This window comes from Somniosus microcephalus, chromosome 27, assembly GCF_052327205.1.
Source record: "Somniosus microcephalus isolate GS21.2 chromosome 27, FLI_Smic_1.0, whole genome shotgun sequence".
NCBI lineage: Eukaryota > Metazoa > Chordata > Chondrichthyes > Squaliformes > Somniosidae > Somniosus > Somniosus microcephalus.
The window spans coordinates 13,974,127-13,996,780 of NC_141013.1; the positions used below are offsets into that span (position 1 = coordinate 13,974,127).

The following is a 22,654-nucleotide window of genomic DNA, read 5'->3' on the forward strand; positions in this document are numbered from 1 at the left end:
TTAATCTCCTCTCACCATGTACGCTCTACCCTATCATGGACTCTACCCACCCATTTAATCTCCTCTCACCATGTACGCTCTACCCTATCATGGACTCTACCCACCCATTTAACCTCCTCTCACCATGTACGCTCTACCCTATCATGAACTCTACGCCACCCATTTAATCTCCTCTTACCATGTACGCTCTACCCTATCATGGACTCTACCCACCCATTTAATCTCCTCTCACCATGTACGCTCTACCCTATCATGGACTCTACCCACCCATTTAATCTCCTCCACAGCCCATGTACGCTCTACCCTATCGCGTCCTCTCAGGTGGGCATAAAATTATCCCATAGCACAATTTTAAAGAGCAGGGGAGTTCTCCCCAGTCTCCTGGCTAATATTTATCCCTCAACTAGCATCACTAAAACAGATTATCTGGACATTGCTGTGTGTGGGAACATGTTGTGCGCAATTTGGCTGCCGAGTTTCCTACATTGCAGCAGTGACTACACTTTAAAAAAAAACTTAATTGGTTGTAAAGCGCTTTAGGACGTCCTGAGGTCGTCAAAGACGCTGAATAAATGCAACTTCTTTTATATAAGGACCCTGCTTAGTTATTCTGCCTAGTCTGGTAGCATTCACACCGCAGGCGGGCTTTTCCCTGCAGGAGTGCATCCAATTGCTTCTAAACTGCGACTTAATCGCAAGATAACAGTGCAACTTCAGTCTGAGCGGATTTACTGATGTGATTTAATCAAAGATTTTTTGGAGGAAAGTTAACGCCTCCAACTATTCTTATGAGGAAGATATTTGAATGCAACGGCCAGTCTCCGCCTCCCTGGTGGGTCCCACCTCCAACTCTTCAAAGCTTTAAATATCTGGATTGCAGGGACTGTGAGGCACTACCAGTCCCGGGTAGTCCAGGTTGTATCCCGCTTCTTGCACAAGTGCGTTTAATTAATTGATCGCTATTTTCTCTTTTTTTTTAAAACCCTGCTGAAGTTTGAAGGATGACGAACACCTTAATGCGCTGGAAGTTGCCTCTGATCTGCTTTGTCTGGCAGCTGGCGATGATCATCCTATTCGGGATCTTCATACGGTACGATGAAGAATCAGATGCCCATTGGATTGAAACCAGAAGGTCCCACAATATCAGCAGCGTCTTGGAAAACGATTTCTACTTCAGGTACCCCAGTAAGTACAGTAACTCCCAACACTTTCCCACTCATCCATTCAATCCTTGCAGTCCACCCGAAGTCTAAATACTCCCGTCCGTTGTTCCACTCCATCCTCTATCTGCATCTACTAGGAATGAGTTTAGAGATCTCTGCAAATCCTGGACAGAGAGAGAGGGGGGAAATATACCTTACCAGCTCCTCTGGACTCTAAGGCAAACTCAACATTTGTAATGTTGATCCACTCCAATGACCAGGGAGGTTCCAGGATCTGTCATTGGTTCTTGAGTTCGCTGATCATGCACAAGGCAGCGAATAACTGAGTCTCCATAATTAGCGTCAGAGCCCCGGCTAGGGAGGGGGAAAAAGAAACCAGTCCGGTTTCTTGGTTAATGCTCAAGATAGACCTGTTGTATCCTTCCAGTGTTTGCTGTGCTTATTTCCATCGAGTTTATTTTGGCAGACCTCTTAATGCAAATGTTAGGTGTAAATATTATTAATTGGGCGATTGTTATAGTCATTTTTTTAATGCTGCATTTTAGTATCACTACAGATATACTGGAGGGATTTGAACACAAGGATGAGAATTTGAGATTTCAGGCATGGGGGGGACTGGGAGTCAGTGTAGGTCGGCGAGCACATGGGCGATGGGTGAGCTGCACTTGGTGCTAGCTGGGATACAGGCAGCAGAGTTCTGGATGAACTGAAGATTCTGGAGAGTGGAGGATGGGAGGTCAGCCGGGGGAGCATTGGAATAGTCAAATCTGGAGGTGACAAAGGCAGCAAATGTGCTGAGACGGGTGATACTGTGGAGGTGGAAGTAGGCGGTCTTTGTTCTGAGGGATTTCTCAACCCTCGCCATAGAGAGAGAATGGCAGAGAGAAATCGATACAGCATAACAGCAAGAAAGAGGAAAAAAACGAGAGACCATATAATAGAGACACACAGAGAGCAAGAGCATGACAGAGAGACGGAGAGCATGACGGAGCGAGATGGTCAAAGAGATAAAGAGAAAGACAAAGCATGGCAGAAAGAAAGCATCACAGAGAGAGAGAGAGAGAGTATCACAGAACGAAGTCAGAAAATAGTTTGAGTGCAAAAGCATGACAAAATAAACAAACAGAGATAAAGAGGGAGAGCGTGATAGCCAGCAATAGATGTGAAAAGAGCAAGACTTAAAACGAGATAACGTCAGAGAGACAGAACGTAACAGAAAGTTTGACAGAGAGACAGATAGAAAGAGTGCGCATGACAGACAAAGAGATAAAAAAGAGAAACAGAAGGAAGGAGAGATAGAGACAGGAGATAGAAACAAAGGACAAAAAGCATGATAACGAATGATATAGAGAGACAGAGAACAGAGAGAGAGATAGTGACAGAGAAAGATAGCATGTCTGACAGAGATAGATAGACAATTAGAGACAGAAGTAAAGCATACAGATAAAAGACAGCGAGTAAGAAATCGCAAAAACATGAGGTGGAGAGAGGGGCAGGGTGTGAGATACTGGAAAGATAGTAAAACATGCAGTAAGACACAGGGAACAAGAAGCATTAAGAACAAACCACTTAGTCCTGGAATGTGGCTTCAGGCTCTGCTGTGATCCTGACAGCTGTGTTGTGTAAGATCAGTGAGGTGATTCATGTCCATTCAATCTTCTTTCGCACACCTTTACACTCTATCCCATCATAGATTCTACCCCCACCCATTTAATCACCTGAGGGAACATTAGGTATAAATGCTTCCTGATCCCTAAAGGTAATCAAGTAAAGCTCCAGAATATTGATTCCTATTCTCAGGTGTCAGCTGTGGCTCAGTGGTAGTCCTAGGCAACAGGGTCACTTTCTGGTGGTGGCCTTTATAAAGAGCGTGAATTGTAATTCAAATAATCTTCTTCCTTTAATTTCAGGTTTCCAAGATGTCCATGTGATGATTTTTGTGGGATTCGGGTTTCTGATGACCTTCCTGAAGAGATACGGATTTGGAAGTGTTGGATTCAACTTTCTCATTGCAGCCTTTAGCCTCCAGTGGGCTCTGCTGATGCAGGGATGGTTTCATTCCTTAGATTTTAGTGATGGAAAAATCAAAATCGGCTTGGAAAGGTAAGTAATAAAAGCTGACCTGTAGACATATAGGCAAGTGTGGGCATGGAGCATGAGCAGGTCTATAGACACATAAGAAATACCTGGCACAGAGCGTGGGGGTGGTCTATAGACTCATAGGAAAGAGTGGACATGGAGCATGGGCTTTTCTTAGACACATAGGAAAGACCTGGCATAGAACGTGGGGCTGGCCTATAGGAAAAAGTGGACATAGACCTAAAGATGCCAGTTGCAGCTTGCGCATCACAAGTTCCGACTAAGGCAAATCAATTTAGGAATCCGGGTCTGAAATGAGGCAGGAGCTTCAATGAGGATTGTGCTTATTTCAGGCGCCCACGAGGGCTGCTTAAAAAAAGACCCCAGCCAATTTAGCAGTGACCCAAAATCCAGTGCAGATCAGGCACGGGCCTCTGCGCTGCTAAATTGGTTTAGCATTGGGCCTGTTTTAGGCCCATAAACTGGGCGCGACAATTTAGACCCCAATGAGTATTGGTTTCATCACAATGAGGATACAGGAAGGAGAAAGGGTATGTAAGATGGTGAATTTGCAGCTGTGGAGGAATGAGAGGAAATTTAGACTACATAAAGTAAAGAAAGACAAAGGTTCTCATCCAAGAGTTAATTATCTTATACCCTGAAAACCGCTGCACAATAGAGAGCATCCTGACAAACTGTATCACAGTATGGTATGGCAGCTGTAGCTACTATGACCGGAAAGCCCTGTAGCGCATAGTCAAAACTGCCCAACGCATTACCGGCACCCGGCTACCGACCATAGAGCACATATACCAGAAACACTGTTTACGGAGGTCACGGTCCATCATCAAAGACCCTACCCACCCCAGCCACAGTCTGTTCGCCCTCCTGCCATCTGGGAGACGCTACAGATGCATTCGCACCCGTACGACCAGATTTAGGAACAGCTTCTTTCCCAGGGCTGTCATCCTACTGAACTCCACAAATAAACTCTAAAGCCTGCACATCTGCCAATGCACTTTACTATGGTTATGTTTATGTTAATGTATTACAAGACAAATGTATGTTGAATGTTTAAATGTCTTAATCTAAATGTACACTCTCGGGAGCCGCAAGCCTACATTTCGTTGTGCACTAACAATGACAATAAAAGTTGATTTGATTTGATTTGATTTGAACTTCTAAAGGTGCACTTGCTCACCTGGTTGTGTACTGGCCAACTAAATTTGGTTTCCGTAACAGGACAGGGAGATGGATGACTGCAGTAGTGGCTCCTAGTGGTAAAAATGCTCCAATGCAATCTATGCTTTTCCAATGAGGCAGGGAGAATTTCAGATTTTTCCCTCCAGCAGGGGGCAGGGCAGAGCTCCACTCACCAGTCACGTTTAATATTTACAGAGATTTTAATGCAAACTTTAACCAATTTATTTTAAATGGGTTTGTGTTAAATGAGTTAATGTCTGCCTTAATATGGTAGACTCAGGACTGCCACACAAACACGTTAAAGCTTCGTAAAGTAATAACCAGTCATTTTTAGACTGAGAACTTAAACCTCTTTCACTTTCAGTCAGGAACAGATTGCGGTTTTACACCAATCTCTGAGTCAACAGCACGTTTCCAGCATTCACCATTGTTCTTCCTGAAAAACAAATATTTACAGAGATAGGACAGTGGGATCTTTGCTAACTTTTTTTTAATGAGGTCAAATGTAAACCTGGGAGTTAGTGTTTGTGAGATTTGTCTCATCTGACAATCAATCCTCTGTTTGCTGCTTTAATGGCTGTGTTGACTGGTTTAAAACAAACAGGCCCCTGGGAATACATAAGATGGGAGGTTTGTCAAAGTATCTGTCCCCTAATGTCTGCAATAGTCATTTCTAGGCTATAGTTCCCCCACACCCCGCCCCCCCAACATTTCCAGATGGTCCACTGCAGTTACACTGAGGCTGGTGTAGGATGAAATGGTGGAGATGGTCACACCATCTGGCCAAGTTCGATTCACATCGGAATTAAACTGTTTCATGTCAACACAAACTTTGTGATATAACTGGTCCCCACTCTCCACAGTATTCATGTGTAGGATCCAAATCCACCACCAGGGGGCGACAATACCCAAGATTCCATACGGATTGGCCCTGACTTCGCGGTCGGAATGCTGGCGTACTCTCAGAGTACAGGGTCATACCGCCGGGGCCCAGAAATTCGGGTCGGGGGCTTCCCGCGGGTGCAAGCCCCCGACCTACACTTACATATCGTGCTGACATTTGAAGACTGGGCCTGCGTGGATTTCCGGTCTGTGGCCCGGTTCAGCTCCCGGCACGCTGTGCGTGCGTGATCCAGTGGCGTACTTAGTGCGATGAGCCGGCTGGGATCACGTGAGCACTGGGCAACCAATGGGAGTTTACAAAAGTCCATTCATGAGTTAGACATAAGACATGTCAAACTCATGAAAAGTCCAGGCGCCCAAAACACTACTTAATCTTTAAATAAAAGTTAAAAAAAATTCCAATAATTAAATTAACTATTAATAACTTTAAAAAACTATTTTAAATAATTATTCAAATTTCTGCCAAAATTTTTTTTCAAGAAATCGGGTCCAAAAATACACTTACCTTACTGTAAATTCTTTAAAAATAATAACCTGTGGAAAAAAATTTCTAACTTTAATTATTAGACCACTTACCTTTTAAAACTAAGTCCTTACGTCTGCTTTTTACAATCGTAAAAAGTGGAGGCCTTCACGCACGGACAAACGTTTCTGTCAAAAAAAACGAAGTTGAACGCGTCCGCGCTGCCTGAAACGTCGCTAGGGAACCGCCTCTTAACCCCTTGGTTCAGAGGAGAGGAAATGCCGGTTTTCCGCGCATGCGCTGTGCATGCTGAAATCCGGCATTTCCAACGGGCCCACACGTGAGTACCCCGTCCGTACTCACGCGTTGGGACCGGAATTACTGGGCCCATAAGTTCGGGATTTCCGACTGCGCATCGACTTCGCTGCACGTTTCACCTACCCATTCAAATCAACGTGCTGGTGAGGAGTTGGGCTAATTGTCCACCTACTGCGCATTAATTACCCGGAAAATGTTTCCGTCTGGTGCAAACAGGTGCAGGAGCCTGTTGCACAGTGTAAGGAGAGCAGGGGGAGGTGGGGATGGGAAAATTGTATTAGTTGGCGGCTGTTGACTGACCCGTTGAGTGTTTCCAGCATTTTCTCATTAAAAATTTACTGGTCAGACATAATGCTCTTTTTCATGTGTCAAAATCTTTCCTGGTGAGTTTTTGAACCCAGAAATTAAGCACAGTAAACACCGGCAATAGGCACTCTATATGATTGGATATATTGGTTTAAGGGCAAAGTTCTTGTGTGCCGATTATTTCTCAACATATTACAATAAAAAATATCTCCTTATTTATAGAAACATTTTGTACTGGGGTTTGCTACTTTTATGGTAACAATTCAAATAATTAGCAAATGCTAAACACGTTTGTGTCGAATTCCTCTCTCAACCTTCTTTATTGGCGATTGCCTGTTTAGTATAAAAAGGTTAAAATAACGGGGAGAGGAATTTGATGTGAACATGTTAAACATAGCTTCAGTAATCTCTGAGCCATGGATGCAGAAATAGAAAGGCTTGACTTGTGGCCCTGGACAAAACGTTAATCGTTAACCCTGTCCCAATAGTTACAAGGTGCTGTTGGTGCCTATGCTTTAATCCATGATATTTTGTTCCTCTGATTTCTCTCTTCCCAGTCTGATAAATGCCGATTTCTGTGCTGCCTCGGTGCTGATCTCGTTTGGCGCCGTCCTTGGAAAAGTCAGCCTCGTCCAGCTGCTGATCATGTCGGTGTTTGAAGTGACTCTCTACGTGGTGAATGAGTTCATCCTGCTGAATGTTCTTGGGGTGAGTTATCCAACCCTCCACATTTCTATTTGCCTTTCCGGTCACAAATCTTATTGGAGCAACCATCTGAAGAGACTTTGATCATAGAACAGGAGAAACCTTAGGAGCTGGTAACTCTGTTAGGGCCAACAAGCTCGCCCTTTCTGGTAGACCAGCCCCATCTACTCACCATTTCCCTCAAGTCCTTCTCTCTCCAGAAACCCATCTCATTTTATTGAGCATATTTATATGGTCTGCTTCAGTGTCCTTCCCTGGTAATTTATTCCACAAACTCTATTATATTTTGGGTGAACATATTCCCTCTAAAGTCCCTTGGTCCTAAATTCCTCATTTCTTATCTGCGCTCCTCTAATTCTGTCCTCTTGAGCATCCCTGATTCTAATTGCCCATTCATTGGTGGCCATGCCTTCTGTTGCCAAGGCCCTCAGCTCTGGAATTCCCTCCCTAAACCTCTCCACCTCTCTACCTCTCTCTTCACCTTTAAGACGCTCCTTATTGACCAAGCTTTTGGTCATGTGCCCTAATTTTTCCTTATGAGGCTTGGTGTCAAATGTTTTGTCTTAGAATACTCCTGTGCAGCACCGTGGGACATTTTACTATGTTAAAGTCACTATATAAATATAAGTTGTTGTTGTTGTAGTATTTATAACTTGTTTCCTCTGGTATTTGAGCCCTTCACCATAGGGAACAATTTGCCTGGAACAGTTTTGTCAATCCCCTTCATAATCTTCAATTAAATCAGCTCAAAGTCTTCTCTTTTCCAAAAAAAACAAGTCCAATTTCCTTAACCCGATACCAGGAATTAATAGGATGGAAGATGTAAATGGGCTCCTCATCCTCGCCTTCAAACTCCTTGCTGTTGCACTGCCCTGGGTCTGCGATGCACCCTGCCCGTGGCTCTCACATTCTCCAGTCTTCTGACTTTGGTCCACTTCGTGTTCCCTCCCCCCACTACCGCCAGTGGCACAGCCCCTGCGCTCTAGAATTCCAACATCAAGTCCTGGAGGAGTGAAAATTTTCTACAGCTCAAAGACCGAAGCTGTCTTGCTTGGCTCTCACCAGCGTTTACCTGTCTGTGCTTCAGACTCCATCAACCTCCTTGAGTCGTTGCCGAGCCTTAACCTCACTGTTCTGTTTGAATCCGAATTGAGCTTTATATCCCACATCCGGCCAGTCACAAAGGTTGCTGCCTCCCACTTCTGAAGCATTGCCCACTCATGTCCCTACCGCCCCTCGCTGCTGCTAAAACACTCATCAGCATCTTTTTCCTCTTCAGGGCTCATTCCTCCAGTGCCATCCTCACTGAGGCCAATCCAGAACCCCGCAACCCATCTCTGCTTCCTTCATCCCTACCCTGGCCAAATGACTGTTGTCATGGTGACATGCAACTCTGAGTTGGCCTCTAAGCAGCTCCGAAGGGCAGGCTCTTGATCCAGGTCCAAACTGCAGGGAGGTTAGGGGGAAAAGGGGGAAAATGACTTCCCATAAGCAAATAAATAAAAGTCACTTAACAAAGAGTATCTGAAATCTCCTTTCACTCGCAAAGGCTAAAGATGCTGGTGGTGCGATGATTATCCATATGTTTGGTGCTTATTTTGGCCTCGTAATCACTCGTATCCTGTACCGGCCAAAGTTGGATCAAAGCAAGAATGAATCTGTCTACCACTCCGACCTCTTCTCCATGATTGGTGAGTGTTTTTTCTTTAATTGTTGAGAATTCCAGGTGAAGGGCCTTGGCCCTCCAGCAAGGGTAAAACGAATAGGACAATAGATGAGTTTAATGGGACAGTTCTGGCTGATTGGGCTTTAAAAACCTATAGACTGTAGGAGGAAGGGAGGACAGAGGGATGTATGGAGTTCCACAGTTTTGAGGTCCAGAGAAAGAATGCGTTTGAGTAGGAGATGGCGTGGTGAGTCTTGATTTTAACAGAGTGAGGATGTAGAGAGAAGGGAGTGTCTGAATTTTTTTTGCTGTGGATAATCTCTTCTTGCTCACTCATTGAGGGGGGAGGGGGAAATTTTAACATGGGTCAACGAGTGGGTGCGGGTGGGGGGTTAAATGGCCAAAAATTGGAGGCGTGTCAGGAAGCTGGCTCCAACACGGCAATTTCCAGGTTTTACCCGAGGCGGGACAAGGGGCGGGCAGACAACCCGCTCCTCGGAGGCCAGTTGGCCTTTTAAATATGTTAAGTAGGCTGGAAGACTTGGATTTAACCAGCTGGGCAGGTTTTACTGTGACCGGCTGGGTTTCCCGGGCCTCAGAAAACCCGGCAGCTGCAGCGAGGCGAGGGCAGCCTCGGGGAAACACTCCATGTGAGCCAGGAGCAGCAGAAGAGCTTCTTCAATGCAAAGGTTAAACAGATTAAGAGATGTCTTTGGCAGCTTGCAAGTTTCTAATCAATCATAGAATCGTAGAAGTTTACGGCACAGAAGGAGGCCATTCGGCCCATCGTGTCTGTGCTGGCTGAAAAAGAGCTATCAAGCCTAATCCCACTTTCCAGCTCTTGGTCCGTAGCCTTGTAGGTTACGGCACTTCAAGTGCATATCCAAGTACTTTTTAAATGTGATGAGGGTTTCTGCCTCTACCACCCTTTCAGGCAGTGAGTTCCAGACCCTCACCACCCTCTGGGTGAAAAAGGTCTGCTCAACTCCCCTCTAATCCTTCTACCAATTACTTTAAATCTATGTCCCCCTGGTTATTGAACTCTCTGCTGGGGGAAATAGGTCCTTCCTATTCACTCTATCTAGGCCCCTCATAATTTTATACACTTCAATTAAATCTCCCCTCAGCCTCCCCTGTTTCAAAGAAAACAATCCCAGCCTATCCAATCAAGAAGTAGATATGTGACCATGGAAGGCCTCTGACTTTTTAAACTAACATTCAACTTAAAATACCAAAGTGCTTTGTCCACCAGTTTTGTGGAAGCCTCCGATTTCCAGTGGTCACCAGAGGGCCTCTTATCACAAGCCATACCGACCATGTTACTCTGCGGTGCAGTTGAGAAATGGTTGGTAAAACCTCCCGTGATTTTATTGCATGTTGTAGAGCAGGAAGACATCCATCTTCCATCAGCAAGGTTCTCTGCAAATACAGTTTTAAAAAGTACCTGCAGCTTGGCACCGTCCTGGATTTGGGGGCCGGTAATGTTACAGGTTCAATTCTCGGGCACGTACCAGTACAGCAGTGTCGTCCAATACATTAGACACCAGTGTTTCCCCACATAGCTCTTGGGTGCTGGCTGAAATCTCGTAAACCATAGTAACACAGCTCATCTGCGCACGTGCGAATTTTCAGCACATGCACAGAAGAAGCAAATCACTACGCTTTACAGAGCGAGTTCAGCTAGAGCAAATAGTGTGAATGGAGGCTGAAAAGGTCCACTCCAAATGTGGACGAATGGCAACTATGTTCATATAGAACGAAACTAGAGCTTCCTCAACTAATTTAGAATCATAAAAGAAAGAAAGACTTGCATTTATAGAGCGCCTTTCACGACCACTGGACGTCTCAAAGCGCTTTACAGCCAATGAAGTACTTTTAGAAGTGGAGTCATTGTTGTAATGTGGGAAACGCGGCAGCCAATTCGTGCACAGCAAGCTCCCACAAACAGCAATGCGATAATGACCAGATAATCTGATTTTGTTATGTTGGTTGAGGGATAAACATTGGCCAGGACACCGGGGATACCAAAGACCCTACCCACCCCAGCCACAGTCTGTTCGCCCTCCTACCATCTGGAAGATGCTACAGATGCATTCGCACCCGTACGACCAGATTTAGGAACAGCTTCTTTCCCAGGGCTGTCATCCTACTGAACTCCACAAATAAACACTAAAGCCTGCACATCTGCCGATGCACTTTATTCACTTTATTATGGTCATATTTATGCTAATATATATGTACAAATGTATGTTGAAATGTTTAAGTGTCCTAATCCAAATTGTACACTCTCGGGAGCCGCAAGCCTACATTTCGTTGTACTGCACTTGTGCACTAACAATGACAATAAAAGTTGATTTGATTTGATTTGATTTGAGAACCATATAGCACAGAAGGGGGCTATTCGGCCCATCATGCTTGTGCTGGCTCTTTGCAGGAATTATCCCAATTAGTCCTGCTCCCCTGCTCTTTCCCCATAGCACTGCAAATTTTCTGTTTCAAGTTTTTATCCGGTTCCCTTTTGAAAGTAACTGCTTCCTCCAGCCTTTCAGGCAGTGCATTCCAGAGCATAACAACTCGCTGCGTAAAAAAAATAAATTCTCATTTGCCCCCTGGTTCTTTTGCCAATTACCTTAAATCTGTGTCCTTCTGCCAGTGGAAACAGTTTCTCCCGATCTACTCTTATCAAAACCCCTCAGAATTGTGAACCCCTCCCTTAACCTTCGCTGCTCTAAGGAGAACAACCCCCAGCTTCTCCAGTCTCCCCACATAACTGGCTTAGTGAGCAAATACATCACCCAGTCGAACTGAGCCATGGAGACCAGGAAAGTTCCACTTTCCCAAGCTTGGTCTATGCGGAATTGGTGGATCTCAACTGGGATGGCAATTGGATTGCTACAGCTGGTCTCCGCGTGATACGGGCGGGTGTCTGGTGTTGTTGGAACTGCACCCTGACATGAATCAGTCATTCATGAAAGAAAGACTTATGAAATAATACTGAGCGGCCTGCGGGTGGCGCTGTCCAGGGAGAGTATAAATACTCGGGCATGGGCCCAGCTTGCGCAGGACATTCTTAACAGGAACTAGTGAAGGACACAACTAGACCTCCATGTTGTAAAACAGTTGATTAAAGCTTTGTTTAATGCTTACACCAAGTGCCTAGTAGTTTTCTTACGTCACACCCCACCTTGATCTAAAGTCTTCGAGAGAGGAGGGGAGTACAGAGAAGATAACGGGGAGAGGGAAACTTTGTCCCTATGTTGCAGTTTAAGGAAAAATCCTTAAAAGGAACTCAATGAAGAAGTCCAGAAAAAGGGGCTCAAATGATAATAAGGGCATAGGGTCAAATTCCAACACGGACTGGTTTGCAGAACAACATCAACTTGTATTTATACAGCACCCCCACCAGTTAAGTAGTGTCTAATGGTGCAGTTCTGTTACATGTTCAGTGGTATGAACAGATGAAAATGAAGGGCAGAAAAAGACCAGCTGGTCCATCAAGCCTACCCCACACCATGATGGCTGGACTGCCCTGGCTCAACACTCCTTCCCTCCCCTGATTCCCCCCTCACACCTACCCTCGCAGCCACGTAATCTCCTTTGGTGCAAAGTGGTTTTGATTTCTTAGCGACACTAAATTTGTGCTGTTTAAATCTGATTATTGGAGCCTGAACTGACTCTGGAGCAAAACCTGTGCGTCCTCCAGGGATCTCCAACCACTGTGCTCCAGTGTCCGGTCTGGGAGTGGCCTGTGTGACGCGAAACTCCTCGACACCAACACTGCACTGTAAATAGAGCCTAAGAGCATTTTTCTTTTTTTTAAATTCGTTTATAGGATCAGGGCATCGCTGGCAATGCCAGCATTTATTGCCCATCCCTAGTTGCCCTTGAGAGGGTGGTGGTGAGCCGCCTTCTTGAACTGCTGCAGTCCGTGTGGTGAAGGTACTCCCACCGTGCTGTTAGGGAGGGGGTTCCAGGATTTTGACCCAGCGACGATGAAGGATCGGCCGATATACTTCTAAGTCAGGATGGTGTGTGACTTGGAGGGGAGCTTGGAGGTGGTGCTGTTCCCATGCGCCTGCTGCCCTTGTCCTTCTAGGTGGAAGAGGTCGCGGGTTTGGGAGGTGCTGCCGAAGAAGCCTTGGCGAGTTGCTGCAGTGCATCTTGTAGATGGTACACACTGCAGCCACGGTACACCGGTGGTGGAGGGAGTGAATGTTTAAGGTGGTGGATGGGGTGCCAATCAAGCCGGCTGCTTTGTCCTGGATGGTGTCGAGCTTCTTGAGTGTTGTTGGAGCTGCACTCATCCAGGCAAGTGGAGAGTATTCCATCACACTCCTGACTTGTGCCTTTATAGATGGTGGACAGTTCCAACGACCGGGACATAGTGGGGCGGAGGGAGCGGCAGACTTTGCCCGTAGGGTATCCTGCATTCAGGTTTGGTGACGGTTCAGTTACGACAGGGTTTTTGCTCTCATCCTCAGGCACCCTCTACCTCTGGGTGTTTTGGCCCAGCTTCAACACTGCAATCTCAAACCACGGCGACGCCCAACACCGCGGAGTCATCAACACCTACTGCTCGCTCACAGCCAGTGTCCTCGTCACCATCGCCATTTCCAGTCTCTTTGAGAAGAAAGGAAAAATCAACATGGTAGGCAACACTTTCTTTCGGGGCAAGCCGGGCACATCTCGATAACTGGGATTTAACAGAGTCCCTAATCTTGCAGGGCTGGAATAAGCCTCAAATTCAGCACCATGTCATTTTATTGATCATTGTGGCAAAAATGACCCAGAGACTGAGTAGTGTGGCGGGTTAGATACTGACCTTTCACCTCCGGGAGCTGGGTTCGATTCTAGCTCAGACTGATGGATGACAATCTCCTCTCCCTGCCAGCTTCGTGACTCCGACATGAAAAGAGTCTCAATCTAGCCCCTAGCAAGAACGGCTCACAGCACATCACCGAGAATGGCCACCGACATCGAGTGTGTGAAGACAGAGTTAAGATGCAGCTCAGCCGTGATCTAATTGAATGGCGGAGCAGGCTTGAGGGGCTGAATGGCCTCCTCCTGTTTCTATGAATTGAGACTGCCACAATGGTACAGGAGAGGGTGCTTTTCTGGATTTGGGGTTACGGGAGATCATTAGAATAGAAGGAGCTGTGCTGCCCATTTAACGTTTGCTATACATGATTAATGCTGACAATGGGTCAGGTGGGGGAAAAAATCCTACTTTTCCTAGAGTCGAAACAAATTTTAAACTGATACATTATCCTTACTTGGGGGGGAAAAAAATACAGCCAGGCTTCCTGCTCCTGATCACTATCAAGGCAGTCTTGTTGGAAAGTGTGTGTGTGTTTAGACAGCGGGTGAGAACAGGATCGAACTCTGCTGTGATGCCCCTGCAGTCAGATAGTCTTCTGACATACTAGTTGTGCCACACAGAATAGGAAGGCCCCGGCTTCGATCTCTATGTTCAATCAGCTGATCTCAAACAGGGCAGCAGCTCGAGGCACAGTAACTGGCCTCCTGGCCCCTAGATTCGCCGGGGGGGGGGGGGGGGGCGGGGGGAGAGAGAGGCGGGGAAATCATCTGGTGTTTCTGCTCCTGATCCATTCATTATCCCAGATTCTGCTCAATAAGTGTATGTGTTCATGTGTGTGTGTGTGTACTGTAGTGTGTGTGTGTACTGTAGTGGGTGTACTGTATTGTGTGTTCGTACTGTATTGTGTTCGTGTGTGTGTACTCTATTTTGTGTACTGTATTTTGTGTACTATATTGTGCGTGTGTACTGTTGTGCGTGTGTACTGTATTGTATATATTGTATCTTGCGTGAGTACTGTATTGTGTGTGTATTGAGTACTGTATTGTGAATACTGTATTGTGTGTACTGTTGTGTGTGTATTGAGTACTGTTGTGTGTGTATTGTGCATGAGTACTGTATTGTGTGTACTGTATTGTGTGTATACTGTGCGTGTACTATATTGTGTGTGTTCATGTGCGTGTATTGTAGTGTGTGTGTGTACTGTATTGTGCGTGTATTGTGCGTGTACTGTATTGTGTGTACTGTATTGTGTATTGTGCGTGTACTGTTGTGTGTTTGTGTGTGTGCGTGTGTACTGTATTGTGTGTATTGTGCGTGTGTACTGTATTGTGTGTATTGTGCATGTGTACTGTATTGTGTGTATTGTGCGTGTGTACCGTATTGTGCGTGTGTACTGTATTGTGTGTGTATTGTGTGTGTGTACTGTATTGTGTGTGTGTACCGTATTGTGTGTGTATTGTGTGTGTGTACTGTATTGTGTGTATTGTGTGTGTGTGTACTGTATTGTGTGTGTATTGTGTGCATGTGTACTGTATTGTGTGTATTGTGCGTGTGTACCGTATTGTGTATATTGTGCGTGTGTACCGTATTGTGTGTATTGTGCGTGTGTACCGTATTGTGCGTGTGTACTGTATTGTGTGTGTGTGTGTGTGTAGTTCGGGTGAGGACCGGACCATGCTTGGCCGTGATGCCCCAACAGTTGAATAGCTTGCCAACACTCACTGTCTGGACTCACCCATGAAGAATGGCCCCTTGGGCGAGACTAATTGTGGGGAAGCTTTGTGGGGACTGCGCTCTCCTACCTTGTTGTTCTCTTGCCAGGTTCACGTTCAGAACGGGACGCTCGCTGGCGGGGTGGCCCTCGGCACGGCGGCGGAAATGATGCTCACTCCATACGGATCGCTGATTGTCGGAGCTCTCTCAGGAGCCGCGTCAACGTTGGGCTTCATTTTCCTCTCGGTGAGTTCAAATAGCTCAGCTTCACAAGCTGAGTGCAGGAATAGTACCAATCTTAAAGAAACATTGGAAGCCCCCACCCCCACTTCCCCCCGCTACCCGCTCTAGGTCTTCCAATTGGATCAAGTCTGCCTGGTTTGGGAGGGGCAAAATCATCAGGGGGTTCGGGCTCCTGATCTATCCAAAGACTCCTGCTGTAAAATGCACATTTCAAAAGGAAATTGGATACATAGTTGTAAAGGGAAAATTTGCAGGGCTGTGGGGAAAGAGCTGGGGAGTGGGACTAATTGGGAGAGCTCGTTCAAAGAGCCGGCACAGGCACGATGGGCCAAATGGCCTCCTTCTGTGCTGTACCATCCTATGATTTGTAGACATTGGGTGGCGGGAGGATCAGGCTGTGTTGCCACCCCCTCAGCCTGGGTCAAATGCGCTGCTGGCACTTGGGCACTTAACGTTGGCAGAGTGGGCCTGAGGATCTGTGAAGCCTCTCTGTCTAAGCCTTCTCAGCCTGTGACTGTCTGATTGGCGAGCCAGCTTGCGCGTGAGCTTATCGCCGCAATCCTGCTAATCTCCGAACAAGCGTCGGCCCGCTGACTATTAAAAGGCCTTTGCAACTCTCAAACGACAAACAACTGTGAAGTCTTACAACATCCGCGAGCCTTGGGCTAGATTCAACTCCCGCGCCCAGTGGCCCGAGATGAATGGTCACCGGCCTGTGGGAATTTTAATATTGTTTGCTTATAAATATGCAAGATCTTACAGTTTGATTTTCTGTTCTAAGCCATTACTGGAGAAATACCTTAAGATACAGGATACCTGTGGCATCCACAATCTGCACGCCATTCCAGGTCTAATTGGAGCCATTGTGGGAGCCATCACTGCTGCCACTGCTACTGAAGGAGTCTACAGTAAAGAAGGGTAAGGTGGAGCAGACCGCACTGTGGTGTAGCTTTTAAAAGCTCTTTATAATAATTTGTCCGTGACTACACAAACCACTCTGGGTCCAGTATATTGTGTATCAGTAAAACAGGTTTATTAAGCATTAAACATCCGGTACAAAGAAGATTGTCGCAGTTTGTTCATTGAATCCCGGCATTCCTTCCAAGTGACTGTGGTGCGGTCTCTTTCTTCTCTTGCTTTGTTCTGTTGACTGAAGCTTCTCATCCTCTGGTTTCGCGCTGCTTTCAGTGTTCAATAGCTGTTCATTTATACCTTTTTTTCCCTCCGTTTTGCCTACGAGGCAGTCAGTAAGCAAGCTATCCTTATCTGAGAACAACCTTCACACTAAATTCTCACAGATGTCTTTTTGCTTTTTAATCTGTTTATTGTTTAGCCAGTTCTGCATTTTTGAGAAGACAGGGAATGGTGGCTGTCTCCAGCCCCCTGTCTCCTTTTGCAATGTTGCTGAATTTCTTGTTCCCCACTATCTCCTTGTTTACTTAACAGACCATTTTACAGAATTACATCAATTTCTAACAGAGTTTAGCCAGGTTGGCATAATTCCTCGGTTTAATGTCTCATCCAAAAGACGGCACCTCTGACAGTGCAGCACTCCCCTGGAGTTTCAGCCTAGATTTTGTGCTCAAGTCCCTGGAGTGGGACCTGAACCCACGATCTATCTGACTCAGAGGCGAGGGGGCTACCCACTGAACCACAGCTGACACGACCTGTATCGTGTTGTGACCGTTTTTGTTTTATTATCTTCAGGTTGATTGCTGCCTTCGGTTTCGAGGGTGATTTCGCAGGACGGACCCCTCGTATCCAAGGAGGGTATCAGGCTGCAGCACTGTGTGTCACTCTCCTCCTGAGCCTGGTGGGAGGAACCATTGTAGGTGAGTGGGCCAGTCTCGCCGGTTACGCGACCGAGAAGCACAGAACGTCAAGGCTGGCGGCGCACACTGCAATTGTACGGAGACTGAGCTGTGAAGCTCGTCATGGCTTCACACTCTTCCTCTTAGGAGAGTTGTGTGAATCAGCGAGAGGATTCGCGGGCTGAGCAACTGTCTCGACGGGCCGCCACGTGAACGCTCCTTCCATGGCCGTAACCGGCTGATAAATGGGGGGGGGTGGTCATTTCGACACGACGGGAGGGTTTTGCGGGGCTCCCGCAACCCAAACGGTGAGAGGCGGCCACCCAAGCCCAGCGGATGAGAGTATCCCGCTGGATGGCAACCCGGAATTTATAGCCGGTCTCCACTCATCGGGAATGTCTGGCGTATGGGTTCCTGACGGAGACAGGAATGCTTCCACTTGGCTTCAGCTACCCGTGAAGCCGATTCTCGGGGGGGAAAAAATTGCTATGGTTGAATAGCTTAATGACGCTCACTGCCTCGGCCTGACAGGAGTTGGGTACTGAAAGGATCGTAAGCTGTGTAATTGTATACCAGCGAAGGGTCCGTCCTTTCTGGGCCAGGGGAGAGGCGTACACCTGACCTGATGAAATGACCTTACAGTGACAAAGTGATATCACAAAGTAGCTGTTGCCAGTGTTCCCATTAGGCCGCACAGCGGTCTGGAGGTCCCGCGCAGGCCGCTCGCCGGCTTTACAATGGGAATAACTGCGTGAAATTTGATTGGGCCGCGCAGCCAGTTAAAGGGCCCACGCATCAAAAAAATTATAGGGAACACTGGCTGTTACTAATACTGTATTCCCACAACAACATTAAACTCAAGTCAATAGCAAAATACTGCGGATGTTGGAAATCTGAAATAACAACAGAAAATGCTGGCCTGGCCTGCTGTGTGTTTCCAGCATTTTCTGTTGTTATATTAAATTCAAGTCTTTTGTTCAGTAGATAACCTGGTATTTAGAAATACTGCATCTATTTAATGGGAGAAGAATCGTTTTAAACTTTCCTAGTTATCAAGAGAAATGTTTGTTTTCTACATTGTCTAACTCCCCCCGCCCCTCCACCTCCCCAGACATCTTTTTAATCATGAAGACATCAGATGTGGACGGCACCACGGCATGTTTACATCACAGTTTTGTGTGGTTGTAAACAAGGGGAAAGGTTTGCCAGGGGCCTTTTTCATTAAGGCACTGCACCTTTAAGAAACCACTTCTGCAGCGACAATCAGATCCAAAATGCTGGACTTTGGCTGCCACCTTGTGGCGTTGCTGTGCTATTACACATCAGTGTAATTAGGAAAACCTAGAAGAAATTTGCTTGGTGTGGGAGCACTTAACATTAAAAGAATGAGTGTTAAAACTTATTATTTAATGTATTCTCTACCTGAGAGAAGATATTCCAATCTGTGGAAAAACAGTCTATAAATCGCAAGGTACAGGAGATCTTTTACAAGATCGCAAGATGGTTTTGGATGAAGAAGTCCATCTGGTCTCTTTCTTCCTGAGTACCAATCCTACTGCCTACAGCTATATTCCAGCTGCTGATTCTCCCTCTGTATAAAGACATTCTTGCTGGTTTCTGCCCCTAAACTTGCCCTTCACAGTCTTGAGCCTGTGCCCTCTTATAAGTGAGACGCTATAGTGGGGAGATGGCAGGGTTGGCAATCTGGAGCGGTGGGACCAAATGGGCTAAAGGATCTTTCTCATCCCGAGCAATCTTGTGAAAAATAAAATCACATGTTGTTCAGGAACTCAATGCCCCTTTTGCTTACATATTTTTAAAAACATTTTAGTCATTCCTTTACTGCCACGTAAATAGCCGATCCCCATAACCCTCATTACAGTCATGTCATCCCGGGAAAGTTTAACAAATTCAAAATCTGTCTGAAAATCGCTGATCGCTTCTAATATTTTCTTTCCCCCACTCCCCCTCCCAAAAGGTTTTATTCTGAAGTTGCCAATCTGGGGCGACCCTTCAGATGAGAACTGCTATGAAGACGAGGTGTACTGGGAGGTAAGTTCATGAGGCTGCGTAAAGTTAACGGCGACACTTGCGGAGTTGTGACTCCTCACCAATCACCATGGGAGCTGTATCTTCCTTTTGCTTTTGATGGGTTATTTAAATATTTTTTGCTATAATTGTACAATTTGTAACTGAACACATTTAGAAGACACAGAGTTTGTTTTTGTCATATCTGTCAGTTAACCAGTGGATGTATTAATGCCTTAACTAGAAATGTGCTTGTTTTCGTGTGATTTTGGTAACTGAACGGCATAGACCTAGTTAATCCACTACCCGAGTTAAGCGACATAATTCAATAACTTTTGAGTGTCGATTCATATTCCTGGTGTTTCTGGTACAGTGAAACTCATGTATTACATAACTAGCCTGTGTCAGCCATGGCTCAGTTGGTAATACCCTCGCCTCTGAGTTTTGTTGTGAGTTCACGGCCCACTCCAGAGACTTGAGCACAAAAATCTAGGCTGACACTCTGTTGCAGTACTGAAGGAGCGCTGCACTGTCGGAGGTGCTGTCTTTCAGATGAGATGTTAAAACCGAGGCCCCGTCTGCTCTCTCAGGTGGACGTAAACTATCCCATGGCACTATTTCGAAGAAGAGCAGGGGAGTTATCCCCGGTGTCCTGGCCAATATTTATCGCTCAATCAGCATCATAAAAACAGATTATCTGGTCATTATCACATTGCTATTTGTGGGAGCTTGCAGTACGCAATTGGCTGCTGCGTTTCTACATTACAACAGTGACTACACTTCAAAAATTTCTTCATTGGTTGTAAAGCGCTTTGTGACGTCCGGTGGCCGTGAAAGCCGCTTTAGAAATGCAAGTCTTTCTTTTTAGCTGTCCGCCATAGTCATGAAGTATCATTTATAGAATTAGAGTAATCTCCTACTGCAATTCCTTCTTTCCTAAGACACAAAATTGCTGGAATTCCTTATGCCCTTCAGCCAGCATCCTATGTGCTGTTAAAACCCAAACCGGACACCAGCTAATCGCTACTTTCTGACTTATCTTCTCTCGTACGCTTTGTGTTACTATAAAGATGAGAACACATGAGCGAGGTTATTGAGCCCATCGGTCTCACCCTTCCAGTCCCTGTGGGTACTGGCCCTTCAGCCGGGTTTCTCAATTTACAATTTGATGTTTTTGATAGAGTAAATAAAGAGAAACTGTTTCCAGTGACAGGAGAGTCGGTAGCCAGAGGACACAGAATTAAGGTGTTTGGCAAAAGAGCCAGAGGAGAAGTTTTCTTTTTTTACGCAGCGAGTTGTTGTGATCTGGAATGCGCTGCCTGAAAGGGCGGTGGCAGCAGATTCAATAATAACATTCAAAAGGGAATTGGATAAATACTTGATGGGAAGCAATTTACAGGGCCACGGGGAAAGAGCAGGGGAGTGGGATTAATTGTATAGCTCGACCAAAGAGCCGGCACAGGCACGATGGGCCGAATGGCCTCCTTTTGTGCTGTATCATCCTAGGATTCTATGATGAAGCCCATTCAAAACCAGGTGATTTTCCGGAGTGAAATACTTCACCCTAACTTGGTACCCAAGTTGAATTTAACCCTTAAACCCCAGACACCGACCAAGTCATTAACCTCACAGACACACCGGCCGAAGCAGCTCTGACCTTTTCCAGTTTGTTCGCCCCAGCTTACATGGTGCTTGTGTCGAAACGTCTGTTGATAGTTAAAGCCGTCCTGTAATCTTTGGGACACCCCCTGTTCTGGAACGGCTGGTTTCAAAGAGAATTCGTGTAAATGCAACAAATTCCCTTCCAATAATGCAGGAAGGCGCAGAATAAAGGAAGACCAATTCGGCCCAACAAGCCCATTCTGTCCACTGCCCATGTACGCTCCACCCTATCATGAACTTTACCCCCTTCCATTTTATCTCCTTCCACAGCCCCATGATTTTGATATTTAAAGAAAGCCGAGCTGGTGCTTATTGAGGTTAAAAATCTGAAAGTGGTTGAGGGAACTGTAGTTTTGTCAATGAAATGAGGCCTCTACAGCAGTCTTTTCACAAGGAGTTTGGGGACGCGATGGTTTCAGATCTTTAAATCATAGTAACGTCTTTGAATCTGTAGGTGCCACAGGAAGAAGGAAGTCCACTGTACAGTGTCCATTCCATGAACACCCCGCCCTTAAAACCCGCTACAAATGGAGCCACTAAACAATGAGGTGAGTTATGTCTGTCTCATGAAGTATTAATGGGCTTCCTATGAAGCCCAGGCCTACTGCTGATGTGGTAGTGTAATGGTTACAGTAGTGGCTTAGTTACCTAGCGGCCTGGACTCACAATCCAGCATAATGCAAGTTCAAATCCCACCATGGCAGTTTGAAAATTGGAAATAAAATTTTAAAAAAGTGTCTGTAAAGCTGTCGGATTGTCATAATAATCCAACTGGCTCCCCAATGCCCTTTAGGGAAGGAAACCCACTGGACTATTACCCAATCTGGACTATATGTCCCTAGTGCCACAGCAATGCAATTGACTCTTAGCTGCCCTCAGGACAACTAGGAATGGGCAATAAATGCCAGTGATGCCCACATCCTGAGAATGAATTTTTTAAAAACGGGACTTAGAATATGATCTAGGGGTCACTTCCCGCTCACCTGCGGTCTTCAGTAGAGAGAGATGTGGAGACTGAAATAGAAAGAGACAGACAGAGATGGAAAAGAAACAAATTTCTTTGAAAAGTGAACATGGAATGTTACTGATCAGTTACTGACTGATTTTTTTTTTTATTATCAGACCCTCAAAGAATGACGGCTGTTTCCTCCAGGTAGTTTTTTTTGTGGCTGGGTGTGTAAACATTGAGCTAATCACTGCTCGGGGATTTAACTCTGAGGTAATGAATATCCTCGAGATAAGGCTTTGGCCTTCCCCATTGATTCATTGTAACACCGCACCAGTGGATCTCCTTCACCTTGTGTGCCATTACTGGGAATATTTATTTTTTGTGACTCTTAAATTAAATGAAAGGGACATTGGGCTATCGACGTGCGATCCTCCCAGTCTGATTTTCCTCTCTGAGCTGAGCCCTGAGGTGATGCTTTACATCGAGATGCTGAAGCTGAAAACCGTCTTTAGCGGATACGTTAATCGGGTGCTGTCGATTGGATATGTATTTTTAGCATTATAAAATCATAGAAATTTACGGCGCAGAAGGCGGCCATTCGGCCCGTTGTGTCCGTGCCGGCC

The 22,654-nt window shown here is 45.9% G+C and overlaps 1 protein-coding gene across 1 annotated transcript; it reads left to right on the plus strand.

Annotated features, from left to right (window-relative positions):
* The first annotated feature begins 944 nt into the window (after positions 1-944).
* Positions 945-21,629, plus strand: rhcgb (Rh family C glycoprotein b). Its single transcript, XM_085968981.1, has 10 exons — positions 945-1,185; positions 3,074-3,266; positions 6,993-7,143; positions 8,690-8,831; positions 13,288-13,454; positions 15,447-15,584; positions 16,363-16,499; positions 17,289-17,413; positions 19,371-19,444; positions 21,537-21,629. Exons 1-10 carry the CDS (start codon positions 1,002-1,004, stop codon positions 21,627-21,629), a joined length of 1,404 nt encoding a protein of 467 aa, XP_085825107.1. The 5' UTR covers positions 945-1,001.
* The last annotated feature ends 1,025 nt before the right edge of the window (positions 21,630-22,654 follow it).